The sequence below is a fragment of the Sturnus vulgaris genome, chromosome Z (assembly GCF_052056855.1).
Source record: "Sturnus vulgaris isolate bStuVul1 chromosome Z, bStuVul1.hap1, whole genome shotgun sequence".
NCBI classification, from domain to species: Eukaryota; Metazoa; Chordata; class Aves; order Passeriformes; family Sturnidae; genus Sturnus; species Sturnus vulgaris.
Window position 1 is genome coordinate 52717144 of NC_142283.1, and position 21477 is coordinate 52738620.

The window sequence follows — 21477 nt, forward strand, 5'->3', positions numbered from 1 at the left end:
GGAGGGCTCTTTTTCCTGTAGCAGACAGTAAGAAATCCTGCTGACTGTCCAATTTGCAAGAAATAGATTATGTCACTTTGATAATGCTCCCTTCTACCTTCACATACCCAAGTGTTCAGAAAAATTCAGACTTTCTACTTTCTGTGAAACATCCAAAAAGGTCAAGATTCTAAAGACTGAAGAGAAATAGAAAGACAAGAAATGAAAGTACAGTACTTATCAACTCTGCATTTTAACACTAAGCTATGTGAGTGGCTGTGTTTATATTCTGTTGTGCTCAGGAAAATACAGCATATTCATATTCTTGATTCCCGTAGGCATGAAACTATAGGGTTCAGAATCACATCAACAGGAAAAAAGGTGCAATTGTAGTAAAGTATTTATTTATTTATTTTAAAACATTATTACACTGCTAGAACATTATTTCAAAATAAAAGCCATAATATATTCATTTAAAACTAGACTGTTAAGCATATATTTCAACTTTAATTTTCATACACACAGTGAAAGAAATTTGTATTTTACAAGTAGCTATTTTTAAGACTTTATGAAAAACATATTTAAAAATACCTGCCAAAATCTGTCTTTTTAAATATACAAAATATCCTTGCTGTGCTGAAGATACCTCTCTTAAAAGCCAAAAATACTTAAGTCAATAGCTGAGTCCACATCAAATCCTACTGCAAACAGTGGTGACATAAAAATGTAAAAGCACTGTACAAGGTAAATACAGCCTTTTTTGTCTCAGTACTGTACAAATCTGGTTTTGGTTTAAAAATATTTTATAAAAACTGCTATTTTTGAACTTAACATCCTTTCCTGTGTGCAGAAAAAGGTGAGCCACTGATATTATCTCTGTTTACTAAAATGTCTCCTCCTCAGAATTGTGAATTATTTCAATGAGAGCAGGACTGAAACTTTTCTTCAGCATATCATTTAGTAATCTGTCTTGGTTTTCCCCCTGGTTTTATAATGCAAAATGCAAAATATTACAAATTCTTAAATACATTAACTGATGAAATCAGAACTCAAGTACTTCAGATTACAAAGCTGGTGTATGGATTAGTTCACTGTAAAACGGAGTTTTCAATTAAACGAAATCCAACTGCAAATAATGCTGCATGCTTTTTAATCAAGAACCCTCTCTCTTCTCTTGCTTCCTTTATAGTCCCTTCTGGCATTTCTTCTGGAATGAGCTTTTTAAGAAGGTGCGGTATCCTGGATCATCCACATATTCATTCTTAAAGCGGGAACTCAATACTCTCTGCCTTTTCTTCTCTCCCAAGATAATATCTGCTCCATAAAATGTGTCTTCAAATCTCATGTCAGAAGCTGTAGACTAAAACCAGACATTAATTGCACATATATATAATTGTTATCATTCCATATTTTGCATGTCCTATTCAGTATTAAATTCTCTACATCTGTAGCATTCATTGGAAACACATAACTAACAGCTGCCCAGTGAGAAAATAGTGACATGGAAGTGATGCACCTGTTGGGCAGGTTTGATCCTAGCAGTATCATGTAATATTCACCACTTTGTGCTATTTAGGAAAGTTTTAAATGCAAGTTATTATGTCATGGATGCCTGAAAAGAAACCTGGGCACGGCCTCATTTGCAAACAATCCGGGTTACTGTTTGGTCACTTGTCAAATTTAAACCAGCTGGGAATCCCCACTAAGAAAGCAGAGGAACAACAAACAGAGGCAAAATATTTTGGACCAACTTACCACTGCTGGAATCATGGAAGAATTCCCAAGATTAAGAAAAACATCATTTAGAAGGAACTGGCGTCTTTTATTTCAATAGAGAGAAACAGGATCATAGGCTGTCTTTAACTTGCACTGTGTTCAGCACAAGGAGGGGAAGGAGGTGTTGGGCATGCCTTTAGGACTAACCTATACATTCCTAGAATTTAAGGCACTAGTATAAATCATGCACAGATCTCAGCAACAGCTGTGGTGTGTTTTAATCAGCTGACCAAATCTAATGTTTTTATTCTACAGTTAACTCCCTATTGAAGTTAATAAACAAACAAACAAATAAATAAATATTGATTTCTAGAAAATCAATTTAAAAAACCATTATTAGAATATTAGAATAAACCCCTTTATTATAATTATCCTGAGAATGCAATAGTTTGCATTCAAAGCAAAAAAATGGCAATGGTATGCTTTTCAAGTATAATAAAAAAACCCATTAAATAAAATCAGATTTTTTTTAACATTTTCTGAGACATCTATCTTAACCCTAGTCAGGATACTTACAGATTTCTGCATTTATCCGAAATTCACTGACATAAAGGTTTCTTAACCCAGAATATTTGACTAGTGCACTTTGCATTAGAAAGAACTCTCTTACAACAGGTAAAACCAGTCATCTCCTCCAACAAATGTATGGAAGAACTTTCCTTTTCAACCTCTAAGAGTTATGCTCTCTGTGAGATTCAACACTTTACCACTTGACATAAAAATGTAGCTGGTGGATGTTTTTTGAAAGAGCAGGAAACTTTAAAAAAGTAGCAAAATTTGATTTTAAACCAAAGACTGGTGAAATGATGATAAGTCCTGCCAGCAATATTGATGAGTTTAGAAACTTCTTGTTTCTTACAAGAAGTTAATTGACTTTTTACTAAATCAAGGCTTTTAAAATCACAAAGCTCTGAGAAGCTGGACAGTTTGTTAAAAACTATACCTGTTATAAGCATACTGAAAAAAGAGAATGTCTGTGAATTCACTAACTTGGTCATTCCTGATCTGACAGATCAGACAAACACAATGTCCCTTTTAGGAAAAAGAATTACATCTGACAACATCATTGGTCTGTACTGGAAGAAAACCTAACCACATCACTAGCAGATGGACACATCTCCTAATTGGGCTGATTTAGCATAGGCTTCACAAAACAGGAGTCTGTTTAAACTGAAAATCCAAAATAAATCCAAGTATAGTGTTACTGGCCTTTTGAGCATATATATACATATATATAATAAAGGTAGCATCAGCAAATACTCACTAAACGTGCTTTTACTCTCTTAGGAAGCTCTTCATCCAGTGTATATATTTCTTCTCTCTTCATTACTAATTGAGAACCATCTTCAAACTCCACCTAATTGAAAAAAATGTGTATTTGAAAATAAAACAATAATTAACTTGCAAGAAGTTCCTGGAAATGTTTCCAGATAAAAATACGTATGTAAGCAAAGAAGACTTATATACAGACATTTTGCTATCTGTTTTAGCACAAAATTAGGCTGAAACATAAAAAATATTATTTCTTAGGAATTGCAACACATAATTACATTGAAAATAATATCTAAGCAAAGAAACTTCAAAATCAGCACTAACACATATATAATGAAGTAAAATTTTTTAGGCTAGGGATGCTGAACAGTAACAAGACAAGCAACATTATTTTGCAGGAGTGACATATTAAAATGTTTTTCTGCAATTTTTATTTGTCTCTAATTTTTTTACATGCTTCTAAATAAATAAAAAATTAATTTTAACATCCTGAGATTCAAGGTTGAGGAAGACCATGTCAAAAGAAAGTGTGAGTGACAACTAAGGAAATACCAGCTAACAGAATTTTATTGAATCTGATGGAACTTCTTTTAAATGCTCTGTTCAGAAGATGAAAAGCTTTATCATGCTTAGGTTTAGATTTAATCCAATATGAACCCTGTTAGGAGAAAATGAGAAAGGAAATGTAACTAGGTGTGGGGAATGTTAAAATGCTGAAGCTTTGAAGCATTTAAGCTTTTCCAGTAGCTGCTGATTTTTTCCTCTATTTTAATACTTCATCTAACAGTTGTGAATTTCAGCTATTATCTGTGACTGCAGTTTAGCTCCCACAGAAACTATAATTTAAAGTTTGATATAAAATTAGAAGTCCCATTCTACATCCTTAGGTGATTTATTAAGACTCTGTGAATGACAACAGCACGCTTGATTAGAAGAATAACCACAAATACAAACATACGAGAATACTGACTTATCAAAAGTATTATTACAGATAAAATTGAAAAATCATGCATTTTAACTTGTAAATGGACCAATTTTTAGTTTCAAATTAAAAGCTTGCTATAGGTGAGTATGTCAGATTAATATGTGAAGAGCTGAAAAATCCATATATCCATTCTCAAAAGCCAGGATACAGACTATCATCTATTAACTTCTTTAAAAGCAATCTTTCCATTGCAACTAATAGGGCTGCACCAATCTGGAATGCATTTAAAATGCACAGAGCACACAAATGGGTAAAAAAGCCACAAGAGTCATCCTTACTCCTCTCTGCTCTTGTTACTAACCCCATAAGCCTACTCTGTTTGCCTTACGCTTGTTTAATTAAATGATGGCAATCCAGGATGAAGGAACAGTCTTTCTGTTATTCCTGCTCCTTCCTGCACAATACATTTGGTAATTTTTTTGCATAATACACTTGGTAACAATGTTTTTTGCATCCCTGGTGAAAAAACTGGGGAGGAAATTAACTCTTACACTTCATCAGTGTGATAAGAAAATCTCTTCTTAAATGGTCAGTATATTTGTTTTTAGTCACACTGTGCAGTAGGATGAAAATGCTTCATACCAGATAATCTGTTATGCTTGCAGTATGAAATATATTGCACATTTACAAGGAAGAGTAAGTGGAAGTTCTTAGGGTATGATCCAGCATATCACACTGGAAATAATTTGCCTACACTTCATAGTAAACACAAGAGGTTCTCTAAGACTTTCAACAGCATAATGATTCATGCAAAATATAAACCCACCATCTCTAATAGCTCCAATTCAATTCAGATTGCAGATCCTACATTTCAAATAATCAATTTTATCAAGTAAGTTATTTCAGTTTGATTCTGCTGCTGTACTGTGTCTGCATGAAATGTTACTATCTTCATGAGACTTTTTTCTATAAGCATAAATTAAAGTGAAAGCTGTTAGAAAGCAATTAATGGAGTGAATGGATAATTTAATAAACTCTATCTCAATTGTGAACCTCAATATCAGAAATCATCAAGAAATAAGATGTGGATCACATTAATAATTTCACTTGAGCACCTGCTTCATTTGGTAGGTTTAGCTCTGCTTAGTGATTGCGTCAGATACTGATGACAAATGTCAAACTGTATGACAAATTCTGGTGCATTGTGCCATAGCTCCTGCATGCTCAAATACTGCCACATTTGGATGAACATGAGGAAAATTCAGAGAGTTCCAACTAGAACTGCCTTATGAGATCTAAGAAATCACACAGAAGACTGGGAAAGAGAATCTCAAGGTGCAACACAGACCACACTAGATGAAAACAAACCTTGGTGTATGTGTGAGTCCTGGGAGCTTTTAGACACTGTTCAGAAAGACCATAGGAAGAACTACTAACATGTCTTGAAGTTAATCTTGCACCCTCCCTGTCATAAATTTTCTGTAATACGTGGCCACAGGCAGCCTCCTCTCTCATCCTGCAAACAAAATACTTGCTTGTCTCCATAGTTCTATGTATTGCAATACAAACTCCCTCTGATCTTTAAACTTTGTCATTTTTCCCCATGATAGGGGGTTGTAAAGGCAATTTACAGCAATTTATGTTTATGATGAGGAACTCTTAATCTTGCTGAGCCTCCACGTGCTTACCCATTTTCCTTAAACAGAACTCATTTCATCATGTTGTTCAAGAGGTCTAAAATAAGACAAAGTTGTTTGTTTTGACTATGTCAAATTCCTTCAAATGTGAAAGACAACAACATACATCTAATTTACCTCACAATGTTCCACAGAAGACTAGTTGTTCAAAAGATTAAATGATTTTAAGATTAATGTTACTATAGAAATATAATCTTGATACTTTATGAAGAACTTTCCACCTTCACAACATAATACAGCTGCTAAATATAAGGGAAGAGGTAAGATTTAGAGACTAGCTCAAGGCTTCAGGCATTTGAGGACTTGAATTTGATTGCAAGTCATTGGCAAAGTGAGAAGGTCAATGCAGCAAGTAATTTAGCTTCCCTGTGCCTTAATTTATCTAGAGATATAACAGTAAATTTGCCATTTTGGTACAGTAATGTGAGGCCCCCTGATGAAAAGAGTTACATAAGTAAAAATGATTACATATATATAAAATAAATGTATCTAGACTCTCATTCTTTCAGAAGTGCTATTATTATTGTGATTGTTTTATTGCAGTTTCTACCATTCACTTGGGTACTCAAAGCTGCTGACTGATTTTTCTCAAAGGCAAGCCCATAAAAAGACAGTAATTGTTACTCTGAAATCAGAAGTCAGCTTTTTAGCTTTGCCTTCAGTGTTCAGTTGTCTTTTGCCTTTGCTGAGGGTAAAATGCTCCTTAGATTAATTAATTCAAAAATGCCTCAGACAAATGAATGTTATGCTCTTCTTACTGTCCTCCCTTCCAACCTCTTATGAAATGTCTCAGGTTCATTGTAGGCTTATACCAATATTTAATTTATATCATGAATTGTATAATTAGCTGATATCAAATGAAAGCAAATAACCTGCAGAAAATAGCAAATCTTATCTTTCAATCTTAATGTTCTACCTGTTTATCCAAGTTCTTAGAAAGCAAGAAATTTTCTTGATTTTGTAAGACCAAGTGAAACGACCCTCCCAAATAGTGCATAGCACTTGCTACTAGGTTAGAAAATTTTACACATTAGTTAAAGTGTGGTAACAGTTACAATGAGAGTTCACACTTCAGCCTTCTTCATCTTTGAAGGTGTGGCAGGCCACTCCAACGCTAGAGCCAAATGAGCAATTTACAATAAAGGCATTTGAAAGAAAGCGCGCGGTAATAAACAAAGATACTCACCTGATACATGTGAGCTGTATTAGTCCCCAGATACTTTGCGCCATACAGTTTTCCATCAGGCCATTTCACTTGGACAACCTCTCCCTCTGCAGGTGGACCCAGCCTTAGGCAATCTCTGCTCTATTTGCAAAGAAGGATGGATTCTCAAATCAGTGAGTGAGACACTGCACTGAAATTACCAGTAAGATGTTTTTAAAAATTCGTTAATTGGAGAGGATTCATTACCATGCATGTTTCAAGTTTTATAATCCTGATAACGGGCTAACACTAACGTTAGCCCTTACGAAAATGAAATGCTGACCAAAGAAACACTTTCTTAACAGCTTGATGCTGCACTGGCAAGACAACATATGCATAAATCAGATAGCTATCAGCAACTGTGATACACTTCCACCAAAATTAATTTGTAACACACATTGAAAATAAGGATCACTAAAGTGCAATTGCATATGTGCAATGCTTTCTCTTTTACATATCCAAGTAATTCATGTTTTGTTAACACAGCACATTTTTTGCTGGATGCTATCTTTGCTGACTGAAACATACGTGGATAAAGCCATAAATGGTGAGAATGCCAATGAGTTTTTTGTTTAGCTGATGGAGAAGCACTAAAAGAATCTGAATGCTTACAAAACAAAATATGGAGGAAATATTTTTTTCCATAGGATATAAAGCATTTTTGTTCCAATGGTTCGGCCAACTTCTGTGCCTGACTAGTTGAGCATGTCAGAACATCAGTAGCTGCAACATGTTCTTGTAATAGTTTCTTTTGTCCCATATGTCTCACTATGACCTAAATGACTAATTTTCAGAGTATGCCAACCACACACCCATAACAGCAGCTGCTCACAAGGAATTAAGATAAAGAACCAGAAAATGATGTGACACATCTGGGCTCACCAATTCTCTGTTCAAATCCTCACCCCAACAAAGGCATCTCTACTTCATAGTGGCTACATCACAAGACCTGTCATGTAAATTAGTGATGAGTGGTATTCTTCTGGGTGTGAGAGGACTTAACTCAGTGACCACATTACCTGAGCTCACTCATAACTGGTCTACAATGGGAAGAGAAAAGATAAAGACAAGGACTTAGGTATAAGGACTCAGTGACAAGGTCCTGCAGGACCTGGAGCTATCTCAGGTTGCCATAATACTGTCACTGTTTTCTTACATTTACAGAGAATTACTTAGAAAAATATTTGCATTTTGAGTTGAACAATTCACTTCCAACAGAGGCCAATGATCATCACAACAAAGAACTTAAAACGTGGGAGAAAAATGCACTCCAGTGATCCTCACTTTGACATTATCTGGATGTAATTATCATTCTAGCCAAATCCAACCTTTATAAACTGATTTTAATCACATGTATCTTAATCCATGAGTTTGATTCAACATGGGATAAAGAAAATTAAATGCTAGATTTTCACAGAAACACTTTCTGCATGACAATACTGTGTCTGTCACCCCTCAGGTGACACGTAAAGGCTTTAAAATATGCCCTGTGTTTGCTTGGCAAAGGTTGCTATGACAAACACAGAAAGATACATCCTTTCAACATCACCATACATTTGCAGTGGGTAGAATTCCTGTATTACACTTCCCAATATTTTCAAGAGAGGCAGGAGGAAAGGGGAAAGGATAGTTGTTGCAGTGGAATAATTATGGAGGATAGGGATTACTAAATACTATCATATCTCTGACTATAAATTAAATTAGACTGTATTCTTAGCTGTTCTCAGTGAGAGGATTCAACATTAAAATGCTTATTGTCATTATGATATTCTTACACTATATATTTATTGCAAAAGTGCAAAAAGGAGTCTTGACAAAGTGTCTTGAAACAAATTCTAAAATGCATCATGGAATGGAGTAAATTTCCTGAAAACAAACAATCCAACAACAATGTCAAGCCTAACATTAATTTTCCAAGAACAAAAGCCCAGCGTGAATTACTCTTTGCAACTTGCACAAGAGAAAGTATCTCACAGACTCTAGGCTAGCTAATGGAATTGCTCATTTGGAAAATTAGAGTCCTCATGCAAATAACTAGACAAATAACAACCTCATTCTTCATGTATCATCACAATGTCTTAGTCTATGGAACAATATTTGGAAAATTGGTATTAGTTTTTATTAATTTCTACCAGAGCTCCTACCTTTTATTTTCACAGGATCATAACCATTTGAGATTCTCTTTTGACTGCACAAATAATTCTTACAGTTTTTTCTTGGGAATGATAAGATCCATTTCTTAGACCGACAAAATGGCAAAAATGCAACCTGAATTTTTCAGTCATATAACAAAAAGTCAGACAACATATGGCTGGTATAGCAATCTTTCAACATCTCCACACTAGCTGTAAATAGCATATAGGGTGGGTTCAATCTACATTCAGTTTATAAACCATGCACATTTCTAGTACAATTACATAATTGTAATTTCCTTCTTTATAGAAATGGACAAATCATGCCCGTCAGTACTGAAAATACAATTCACTTACGTGTCCAGTTTCACATTCCTGCTGTTGCACAGCTCAGAGCTCAAACTCCAACCACAACTAGATATCTCTAAAGATGAATACTTCAAGGCCTCCCTGGGCCACTAATCCAGCATTCAACAGCTCTCACAGTGAAAATGTCTTCTCTTAAGTGAAGAAAAATCCTGTGTTGAGGAATTTCCTGCATTTTGGTTGGTACCTGCAGTCTTTCATCCTGTGACCCTGCATCACCAAGAAATGTGTGGCTTCATTCTCTTTACTTCCCACATCACGCGTTTAAGCATTTGGGTAAGATCCTTCTGAGCCTACTGCTCTTCTGAACATACCCAGCTCTGTCAGTCCCCTCATATGACAGATGCTTCATCATATCCTGTCTCATATGACAGTTCCTCCATCACTTTCCTCCATATCCTTTTACCATATTTGCTCCTCTATGTCCACATCCTTTTTGTGCAGGTAAGACCATAACTAGACACATTACTGCAGATATGGTCTACCCAGTGTTAGGCTTACCACCATTCAAAAAGAGTAAAACCTGTTACTGCTACTACTACTACTACTACTACTGAAAGTTTTCTTGTTTATTAAAGTTAGTACTTTCTGGGTTTAGAAACATTTCTTTTGGAATTCATTATATACACTAAACTTAAATAGTAAGCAATCTATTTGCAACAGATGTTGGAAACATATGTTGAAATACTGGGGTTATCTTCTACACTGTCAAAAAGGAATTCATATGAACAGCACTGCAAATAAAAGACATTTTTTCTACTTTTCTTCTGATAATCTGTTATTTTTACCAGAGAGGTTGATTTGATTTATTAAGGTTGGAGAGAGAATTTACAAGTAACAAATACAATTGCAGTGGCAGATGATGGTTGACATAGACTAAGAACTAACATAGATTGAAAACTGTGGAGCCACACTAAGAAAACAGAAGGAAGACTGCACCTGAAGTATGCACTGGAGTCCAGGAACTTGAAATGTTGCAATATTCCATAATTTTAATAGAGCCACTGATACTTGAAGAAAATATTTTCAAATATGTTCAAAAGCTTTCCTAAATTAAGGCAAAGAGGTATAGATATTCTGGTCTAAGGTGAACTTCTGAAGTATTGAAACTATTCTCCCAAGCTGTCAAAAACTGGATGCCTACAATTTTATTTTTACAATTTTTCTCTGATTATTCAGTTATTAAATCAGCTATCTCAAACTCAATAATTATTTTTAAAATTGTAAGACTATAAGAGCCTTTAACTTCTTTCAGATTTGATCCAAAGGAGCCAGCTCCTTGAACCACTATATGGGCTTGCAGGAGCAGTGTTCCTTTCACTGTAAGCCAAACACAGCCAAACCTGATGAAATTGAATAGGTACCAGTCTATGGGGCCTGGTGATATGCAACCCAGAGTCCAGAGGGAACTGGCTGGTACCTTTCCCAAGCCACTCTCTATCATATTTGAAAATTCAGAGCAGTCAGACAAGAGTTCCTGGTGACTGTAAAAGGAAACATCACTCCTATTTTTAAAACGAGAAGAAAGTAAAGTCAGGAAAATACAGACCTTTGAGCCTCACCTCTGTGCATCAGAAGATCACAGAGCATATCCTCATGGAAGACATATTAAGGCACATGAACGACTAGGAGGTGATCCAAGAAGCCAGCCTGCCTTCACTAAAGGCAAATCAGGCCTGACTGATCTAGAGGCCTTCTATGATGGTGTCCTGGTTCTGGCCAGGGCAGGGTTAATTTTTACAGTAGCCAGGAGGGGCCATGGATAGGGCCTGGAGGTTATTCTGTACCACCTCATGTCGTTGCTGGGTACAGGGAAAGACTCTCTTCTGTGGAGAAGGGGTTCCTTGCAGTTAGCGTGGCATAAGAAGCTGTCTGGTACTGTCTATTGTTGGGGTGGGCAGTGGTCATTGTATCTCAAAAACTCGTTTAAAAATAGAAAAATGTGGCCCATATGGCATCTTTTAGGGGAGGTATAAATCCAACAGTAGACAAATGTTTAAAACTGCTGCAGAAACAGTAACATTCTAATAGAAAATCACTAACCCATCACATCACCAGGCTCTTGTTAATGGTTTGGATGATGTGACTCCACCCTGACTCAAGAGAGGACAGATGATTTGTGATGATGAAGATCCCAAACTTGATCCTGCAATTGATAGCTTAGACTAGTCTGCTCGCTTTCAAAGCAGCTTTTGCCTCTGTTGGGGGTTGAATGCTTCGCTTTTCTTTCTGTGGAATTTCTCCCATTGTTATGCTAATTAATTGTGGCTACACCTTAAAACGACAGATAATGTTCTCTCGTAGGGGGGTGGCTGGAGGGGGAGGGGGGGGGAACCGGAAAAGGAAAGGTGGGATAGGGGGGTCTGGAGCGGGGGACGCGCTCTCGCTTGGCTCCTGGAGTGGGAAGACAACCTGGGCTCTGCTCTGGCATCTTCCCCTGTCATCCCAGCGCTGAGATCCACGCTCCCTGCCTTTGGACATCGCTCCGCGGCTCTCCCAGCTCACCCTACTACCTCCGGACACTCTGCTGAGCACCACGACCGACACCGTGAGGGGGGAGTAACTTTCCCCATCCCCTCTCTCCCCTGGGCCGCGGCCGCCATCACCCAGCCCTCTTCAACTGCGCGGGACCTGCCCTGCCCCCACAGCACCGGTAACAGCACAGGGAGACGGCCTGCGGCCAGAAGGGACTGGGGCGGAGCTAGACTGTTTCTGTTGCCAATTTTTATAGCTGTTGTTGTTTTTTCTGCTTTGTTAAATACCAGTAAAGAACTGTTATTCTTATCCCCACATCTCCTGCCTGAAGGTGTCTGAATTGGACCTAAAATAATTAAAAGGGAGGGGGATTGCACTCTGCATCGCAGAAAAGGGGCTCCTGCCTTTCCTTAGACCATACCTGTCTTTCAAACCAAGACAGCCTCTCTCTCATACTTTTGCATAAGCACTCTGTAGAACTTCTCCTATCAGAATGAACAAAATCAATATTCATTTTGATCAGATCACAGTGGGAGATTAGTAAACTCAGTTCTCACATCTGTGCTCTTCCAGTGAGCTTACTAGGGGAGAAAAGAATAAGGTAAAAATATTTGCAATACATAAATAGCCAGTCTGAAGACCTTTCTCTAAAGCTAATGAACATTCCTGAGACAATTTCCCTGAACATAGTCCTAAAAATTCATATATATAAAAAACCCCCAATACAATAAAGACTGAGATTTCTTTTCCTATGCATTAAAAGATAATGCCAATAACTTAGAAAGGTGTTGAAGAAAAATAAATTTATGGTGTAGAGTATTAAATGTGAATATTCTCTGCAAGTGGTTCCCTCTTCAAGATTACTTGTATTCACCACTAACTCATCTGAATAAGCATAAATTTTTTTCTTATTGTGTTAGGATAACACAACTTGGTTTTTCCTGGGGACAGAGGAAGCCACAGAGGCTGCTTCTGAGAGGGAAGCTCCTTGAAACTTCTACTATGTCCTGCAAAGCCAATCCCTAAAGGCTCTGATTGATCTACTGACCGGCCCAGTGAGAGAAATTAGCAACCCCTCTGTGATGACATATTTAAGAAGGAAAAAAGGCACACAATTCCTGTTTCTCCCTCTCCTTGGAGGGGTTTAGGGGGCCACTAGTCCCCTTCCCGGAGGGGCCTGGCTGGGTCATGCTGCTGGGGGCCATCCCAGCCCTGCAAGTGGCCCCGAGGCCAAGGCTGAGAGCAGCCGAGGCCAGGACGCAGAGCCGGGGCGGTGCCACATGGGCTCTGCCATCTCTGCACGGCTCACAATGAGCTTTATTTAAAGCCGCTCCTAGCCTGCCGTGCTGCAGGCAGAAGGGCAGAAGCGGAGGCAGCAGCTTTTCCTTTTTGGCAGCCCACATAAAGAGAGGTGCTGAATGGAGCTGGCAACGTGGTGGCCACTGCAGGTCCCGTGGCACTGGCTGGGACCACATGACCAGCAGTGAGAAGCACGATGAGCAATTCCAGATGTGGAGTCTAGACGGGATCAACCTCTCAGCGATGCAGAACACTATAAAAACTTAACAGTTGATAGAACTTGAGAATAAACAAACCTATGGACATCAATTCTCTCCTGAACCAGAAAAAAGGAGAAGGTGAAAACACACAGGGAGAACAAGGTGACGCTAAGGTCGGTGAACAGGAGGGAGGGGGAGGAAGAGGAGCTCCAGGAGTCAAAGCTGAGATTCTTCTGCAAGCCATCGTGTGGAATAGAATACAACAAACTGCTTCCGTGTCATTCATGAAGTGCATGGGGGGATGTAGAGGTCCACTCGTATCCCGTGAGAAAGGGTGCTCACACGGGAGCGTGTGGATGGGTGCTGAAAAGCTGTAATTTAGTGTGAAACTCGAAGAGAGAGAGAGAGAGAGAGAACCCTTGCTTCCAGAGATGGAGAAAGGGGACTCTTGCTTTTGTACTAGAACATCTCCTCCTTAAAAGATCACACCCAATGAATTAATGACCCACACAAATAGATGTGGGAAGACTGCTCTGCCCATGGCAGGATTCACATTACAGCAGTTTGGGCGAGACTGCTACTCGTGAAAATTAGAACCACACTGGAGAAATTCACAGAGAGCTGTCTCCCATGGCAAGGATCCCGTGACATAACAAAAGAAACTCCTCTCCCTAAGTGAACCAAAGAAAGATTTCCAGAAGTGACAAACTGACTAAAAACCCCATGATTTGTCTCCCTGCGCTGTCAGTGGGAAAGAAAGAAGGGTTGAGGGGGGAAAGTGTTCTAAAGGTTTATTTTAGTTCTTATTATCCTCTTTTAACTCTGTTAATAAATGTTTTTCTTTATACCTTTTAAAGTTTTTGAGCCTGTTTTTCCCTTAAAGTGTTTTCTTCACAATCCTTACCTCAACTCTTGAAGCCCCTCTTTTAAAAAAAATTGTTCTTTCCCCCTCCCTCTCCTCAACTATAGCAGAGAAGAATGAGTGAATGGTTTTTCATGGGTGCACTGGTGTTTAGCCAATGTGAAACCCGGGACACATATCACTGTTTACAAACCTGAGGTTTACATTCATCAACTGGCATAAATGTAAATTTTTAGACAGGTAGAATACTCTTTTTCTAAACCATTTCATTCTTTCGAAACTAGTTAAATAATTTTCAAATCTACCACATCAATAACATTCTTCCACCCATTTTCCAGGGGGATGACTCGACAAAATCCGTAACACAGAACAGTCAACTGTCATCAAGCATTTACTAAGACAAAAAACAAATCAGGCTCGCACTTTTTTCTTTAGGAGTGTTTTAACTGAGCAATCCCAGTCCCATGAAGAACCTCAGGAGCTACTGTTTAATTTTCCTCAATACTAACAGCACTGTTGATGGGTTTAACTGGCAGACACAGCACTGAGCTTTGTTATTTTTCAAATCATTCTGGTTTAGACTGTATTCAAAATAAATTATTTTTGTTTGTTTAAATTGTATTCAAATTACAGTATTTTCCTCCATATCACTTAGCAAACATTTCTGCTTCTCCTTGACACTCCTGCCTTTCACTTCCTGATTTGCTTTGTTTCCAAAACAAGGTACAAAATGCCCCATTGTTTATCGAAATTGTTGTCAAATACCACTGATGATGTAATTGACATAAACAAAACAGGTTAAAAGTGATTAAGTGTGACTCTTTCAACACATTTTGTGAACTAGTACATACTTCTGTTTTTTGCTGCATGGCACTGTAAGCATAGCAAGAGAATAAAATATACAGAAAATTAGTAAATTATTTCTCTTAATGATAATAGATTTGAATAAAAATACACAGAACCTGACTGGGATTATTTCTCCTGAGATGCTATGAGTTTGAAAACTGTTCAAATGTCAGCTCAATGTAGTATTTGTAACAATTATTTTATCTGAATGTATTTCTCATCTTTTAAAGGCACTGTATCACATGACACCAAAACTCTCTAGTAAGACATATTTCAATCACTCAACAGCAATCTTCCAGAAAGACTGTGCAAAAATCCATTTCATTGTGCTGTTGCAGCTTTCTGTATTAGAAAGTACTTCCAAATTCCAGTATGCTCTTATCCATGCAATCAGGCAAGATGGAATGGCAAAAGACAGAGCTAAGCAGAAGCTTGGCATCAGCCCCATAGTGTGCCTGGTGAAACAGATCCTTTCTGTATTGTTCCATCCCTGCTGCAGAGGGGCCATGACACAATATTTTAATCCTTCTCCTGGCAGACTGAAAGCTCATAATCTAGCCCTGAGGTTACAAAGATCAAAGAGAAGCAGATATTGAAAAGACTGACTAGAGAGAACTCAGATTCTGTAATTGCACTAAACTTGGGTTCCTATGTACCTACATATCATTTTTACTCTAAATCATGCTGTATTTGTTCGTAATTTTATACATATTGTTGTCCATTTTCTACATTTCTTAAATATCTAAGAATCGTTCAGACCTTACTGTTAGTCTATCCAACCACAATTTGCACAAAGAAAGCCACTGTATTGACTTTTATCCTAGAAACGCCATGGTTTCTGAAAAATAACTTAAGGTCTCCAAAACTCGAAACTCAAAAACACCTCTTATATTTGAGAAACTGAAATTCACTTTACAGCAAACTGAATTCATAACATATTAATTTCAATTTAAAGCAAATGAGTATTCTTGTGTTAATCACAAAACTAACAGTAACTTCTCACAATGCAGACAAAACACACTACCTACATCTGATTTTCACTGGTAAGACTTCAAGAGGCTTTCTAGTCCTTAGACTTAAAAAAAGTATGAAACATTCAGTCCTGATTATTTGGCTTTTGCCAAATCAAGACCAAATCGTCCTCATGGTTACTCCAGCTGAACTGCGGGATTAGTTTTCAAATTTTCCCTTTAAATTAGAACCCGAGTTAAATTTATTACCCTACGTCATTGCTACTAGTGTACACATAATAAGATAATGCTCCCTATACCAACAGAAACCAGATGAATACGGTTTGACAAGGAGTGCAGAAGCATGCACAGGATAGCCATACCATCAGGAAGTGGCCTTTCCAAGTCGGTCCATTCTGCAAAAGAACTTAATCCAAATTTTCTTCTCTACCTACATTCCTTCAGCTAATACTAACTTTCAACACGAGTGCTAGCATGACTAATGTGATTACAACCAACACCTCGAATTTGCAAACCTGGCCATACAAATACCACACTGCAACTGCAAACACTGTATTCAGTGTCATATCTACCAACACCATTAATGCAAGTGGAGAAACAAACTGTGGAAACTCTCTGAAACAACCACTAATCTCAATAGTTTGTCAAACTGTTTTTCTTTCTGAAGCTGATAGTATATACTAGCTGATGCAAACTTTTAGAAACACAAAATTAGGTTTCGTATGTTCCAAGACAATTTCCATGAAAAGGAGAGTGGTAGCTAATTTCTCACAGTCAGATTTTTTCTAAACAGGAACAGCAATTTACACAGTGCATTAGCATTTGAAAGAGAAGGCCTGATTCCCAGGAGTGCACTTCTGGATTTGAATTGGTATAAATTCAGTGAAATCACCAGATTAACAGACTAGTTACTGTAACTCAACAAATTTAGCCTTGAATCACTGAATGGGAGTATAAAAATACTTTAAATTGACGTATAATATGTTTTCTTTAAAATATTACTGAATGTTCTCCTACAAAGTGAATACATGCTTTTACAAAAGGAAACTGGAATATAAATAGGACCATGCATTCTCACATAAATATAAAAATTTCTTATTTTCTATCCAGCTTAGAAAGTTACTATTTTTAACATTGCATTGTCTTTCAGCAAAGTATTAATAACACAAATACATGCATAATGCTAATTGATAGACACAGAATTTCCCAGAAGACAACAATTCAAACTGACATTGCAGAATGTGACTTAGGTTGTCCAGGATGGTACTGGGCATCACAATAAGGTACAGTAAAGAGGACACTAAAGGGTACAATATATTCCTGGGGGACAAAACTTTCAGCAGCAGGAAGCTGAAGTTGCCAAGGACACCCAGATGTCTAATTTGCTATGAGGAACAAGGCTTCTGTACTGTACTGCAGCAGAAAATCCTATCTTATGCTTACATTAAAGCCAGATGAGACTGAATGCTACACTAGTGCCTCGCATCCTGCCACCTGTATATTGGCTCCCTGTAAATCAGTTACAGTCAGACAAGAACAAAGACAAGCTCATGTGCTACTCCTGCCCCTTCCCCAGGATGAAACACACACATGAAGGAAAATCCAAGGCTTCTGACACTTCCTCCACCGACCCCCAGTAAGTCTGGAAACAATCTTCTTCTGCAACAGCACTGTAAACTAAGAGATGAAAAAATCCTACAATTCCTGAATTACCTCAGAAAAGAAGTGGGAAGTGAAATAATGCTCCTATCCCAATCCCAGCAGTCCCAACTCATCTCAAAGATTCCTGTGCAAATTCTAGGTATTTCACCATGCTCCACAGACTCATCACAGCTGTACTCAGTCTGGTCCTGGACAAGGACACACATTGTCTTTGCTAACACAGAAAACATTATAATATATTTATTTCTCTCACCTGCCCCACTGCAAAGTCAGCCATCTTATAATGAACTGCAAAGTAATGATTTATCTTCCATTTTGTTTCTCCTGCTGAGCTGTGAGGCATTACCTTCAACTCATCTAGCATCATTATTCTTAAGGATCCATAATGCATTTCATCATAAAGTGGAAAGGCTATTCTACAAGGAAATGATATAAAGATAATACTTATATTTGAGGCTTTCATTTGCCTATAATCTGTTCAATATTAATTTTTTATGATTATCTACTAAGTTGCCCTTCTGCTGTAATAGAAAACAAAAAAGGAAGAGCAAAAGAAAAATTATTTGTGTTCTCCATAATGGAGTAAAGTAAAACTTAAATCTCACTTAAATCAAGAGTTATAGTACTGTACAACAAGTTTTAGATTAAAATAAGACTATTACATCTGTTGATGCTTTGTAGCTTCAAGAGTTAAACAATGGAATAAAACCCTTCAATCTGCAGCCTTAGAACTTAGTCATTGGTTTTGAAATAGCTTGATGTTAGCTTATTAAAAGCACAGATTTAAAAACAGGACTTAATTTGTATTAGTATAGAGAAAATGCAAAAAATTATTCACATGCAAAAACCCTAGCATTTCGTGTATAAGCACAAGTAAATCTAGTGAAGAAGTTCACAACTACAAAAATGTGTTGAAATAAATTTTCCCTGTTCAGAAACTCAAAGTAAATTCTTCACAACATATATAAATATTTAAATTATTGTAGTATTTCATAGAACAAGAATGCAAAATCCTACACAATCTCTATAAATCCATCAAGTCAGAAAAAAAACCCGAAGTTTTTTCTGAGACACGTCACACAGCTCTCAAATTTACTTTCCAACATTTTTCAGAATTACTTGTCAATGATCAGATCACATCACACAACTTGCTGAGTAATAAGATCAATTACACAGGAGTTTTGTAATGCTGCAAAAAACTGTACCAGTCCAACATGAATTGCACATTATTCCGTTTACAGACTCACCGTCACAGTTAAGAAACCTTTTAGAAAGTTGCTAAACTGTTGCGTTTTGTTGTTGTTTTCTTTTGTCCCTGTTTCCCCTTTGTTACAATGTTTTTTCCCTATGTTGAAAGCCCCTATGAGTTGGTCTGCTCCAGGTCTCCCTTTCCCACCTTTGTCCCTGTCAGTTACCTAACCCCCTCCCCTTTTTCCAGACCCTTCCCTGCCAGTCACCCTAGCCCCTACCCTCCCAGTTATCAATCTTCCTTGGCCACGCCTCTAGTCTGAAAAAGTTCCCTGTCTATTAAAGATTTCCAGTGGTTGGATTGAATGTTGTGAACTGTACCCGCCCTTGTTTCCCCTGGATTGGTTCCTTGTATCTTGGATCCTTCCCTCCGTACTGCCCCTGAATTCCCCGCCTTGGTCCTTGCATTGTACCCGCCCCGTGGGCGGATCCCCTATTTAAGTTGCTGACAGACGCCTTTCTGGGGCCTTTTGTGGTTTCCTCCCATTGCCTCCAGTTCCTTTCTATCCCCAATACACCTTTTCTGGATCCACAAAGGGACTCCTCCTCAATCCTTTGCCTTTCCCCGGACGCGTGAGTTTAGCCAGAAGGGCTCTCAGCCCTAGCTGTACTCCTGACTCCTGGAATCCGGGAGACAGTGCACTCTTGGTTCCGGCACAGCCTGCAGGACTAGCTGGGCGTGCCAGACTCGAGTGGAGCAGGCTGCCGCATCACTAAACCAATTATAATTCATTATGTCTCTTTTTCCACATCACAAAAACAATTCTCACAAATTTTGACTAAGTTTATACCAAATACAATCTAGCCTCTTGCTACCCTCAGAAATGCATTATGTTCCTATTTCACATTCTCAGAAACTGCTGGTGATGGTGGTGTTGGAGTGCACCCAAAATCTACAGATTGTCCAGAAAATGTGCAAATTCAACCATTCTAATATCCTTGCCTATTTTTACAGATTTATATGCCATTATAATAAAACTTGAAGAATATGCAATTATTATATGCCAGCAGTCAAATGGATCTTTCACAAAGAGGCAGCAAACACTACTATTTAAAACTTTAATTTCAACAGGTAGACAAGCAGAAAAGAGTTACCAGAAGACATAAAGAGAGAAAGATATACAGAAGAGAAATAAGTAGGAAAAAATTCTGGAAACTAGTCAGGAATTTAGTCATTGATAATGCCAGACAGGTTGATAGAAGAAAAGTAACATGTATCTTCTTTGTAAGATTGTCAAAAGAACAGAGCCCCAAATTCCCCTCAGAATTACTAAGGCTAGAATCAAAACTTCTCTTTTTTTAGATACAGGTGGACATTAAATGGGCTCTCAAGACTTATGTGCTAGCCCAGTATCTCCAAATGTCTATTGTTCAAGTAGTAGAAGTATCGTTTCTCAGAAGCAGAGGCAAATTGACATAACAGATGCTGAGAAGCTGACTATCATATCTGCAAACAAACACATCCTGCACCAGTGGAAGTCAGTGGTAACGGACGAAGTCATTAGAGAGAAATTCCTGGAAACAAGTAAGATTTTGTTCTTGAAACTATATCCTGAGCACTGACACAGCTCTCAAAAGTGAACTATCTTTTCTAATCTGAACAAGCAAAAAGTCCCACCAAAATAATGGCACTTTATGGCTTTCCATTAATATTCTCTTCAGCTGGCCTGGATGAAATAATTTTTGAAAAACTGTCCAGCTAAATCCCATTTGTTCTGCATCTCAAAGGAGGATGAAGTAAATCTGTTCTGTCTCTCATTTGTCTAATAATACCCGATTGTCTTGGGACAACCTGTATTCACCCTGACTCCTTCACCTGCAAATTACCTCAATTAGTTCCCCTTGTCTCAGGTAATTACTAAGGTTATAAATGCCTTCACAGTTTCAAACCCCTGCCAGATATCTCGGCCAGGAAGGATCATGCAAAACCTCAGTAAATCCATAATAAATCAAAGCAGGATAGAATTGGCAGCTTTGCATACACAGTTACAGAGTATATGTGTACAGTAGAATTCAAGAGTATATATCAGTCACAGAAAGTCAAAAGTTTTATTTAATAATTTTGTAGGATATGAAGATATGAAGCATTTGTTACCTGGGATAGTAGAGGATTGCAAAAAGGATTTCATTCACTGAAAAAAGTTGTGGGTTATTATTATGGGTTAATTTTATTAGCAGATTCTTAAACTAAATTGCTATCACACTGGCAGGTTTTTCTTCAAATACTAGTAACTAAAACATGTGTTTTTTTCTGACATTTTTTCTTCAACAAAGAAAGCAAGGGATAACAACTTTAGATGCTGTGAAATCTAGATGCACACAGTAAGAAATTGTAACCTTTGTAATGATTTCAGTGAAGTACTTTTGTTGTCAGAGTTCTCAAGAGCCCTGTTCCTCCCTGTCCTGACAGTGGCAAATTTAAAGTATTGGTAGACACAGAAAGACAGAGTTTAATCTCCTCATTTTCTCTTCACACTAAGGGCTTTCTTGGGTCCACTTCTGGAAGAAGGTACTTGCAATAAGCATCAACAAAATTCTGTTAAAGATTCAAGTATCACTGTTA

At 37.6% G+C, this 21477-nt stretch overlaps 1 protein-coding gene across 2 annotated transcripts in view; it reads right to left on the reverse strand.

Moving 5' to 3' along the window:
• Window positions 1-361: 361 nt before the first annotated feature.
• KDM4C (lysine demethylase 4C) overlaps window positions 362-21477 on the reverse strand; it is a 245496-nt gene continuing 224380 nt past the window's right edge. For both annotated transcript variants that reach the window (XM_088156977.1, XM_088156978.1), the window contains 3 exons: window positions 6836-6955; window positions 3020-3112; window positions 362-1339 (listed from right to left, as the gene is read on the reverse strand). In XM_088156977.1, coding sequence (XP_088013103.1) covers window positions 1163-1339; window positions 3020-3112; window positions 6836-6955 — 390 coding nt within the window. In that variant the 3' untranslated portion in view covers window positions 362-1162. The remainder of the gene's footprint in view (window positions 1340-3019; window positions 3113-6835; window positions 6956-21477) is intronic.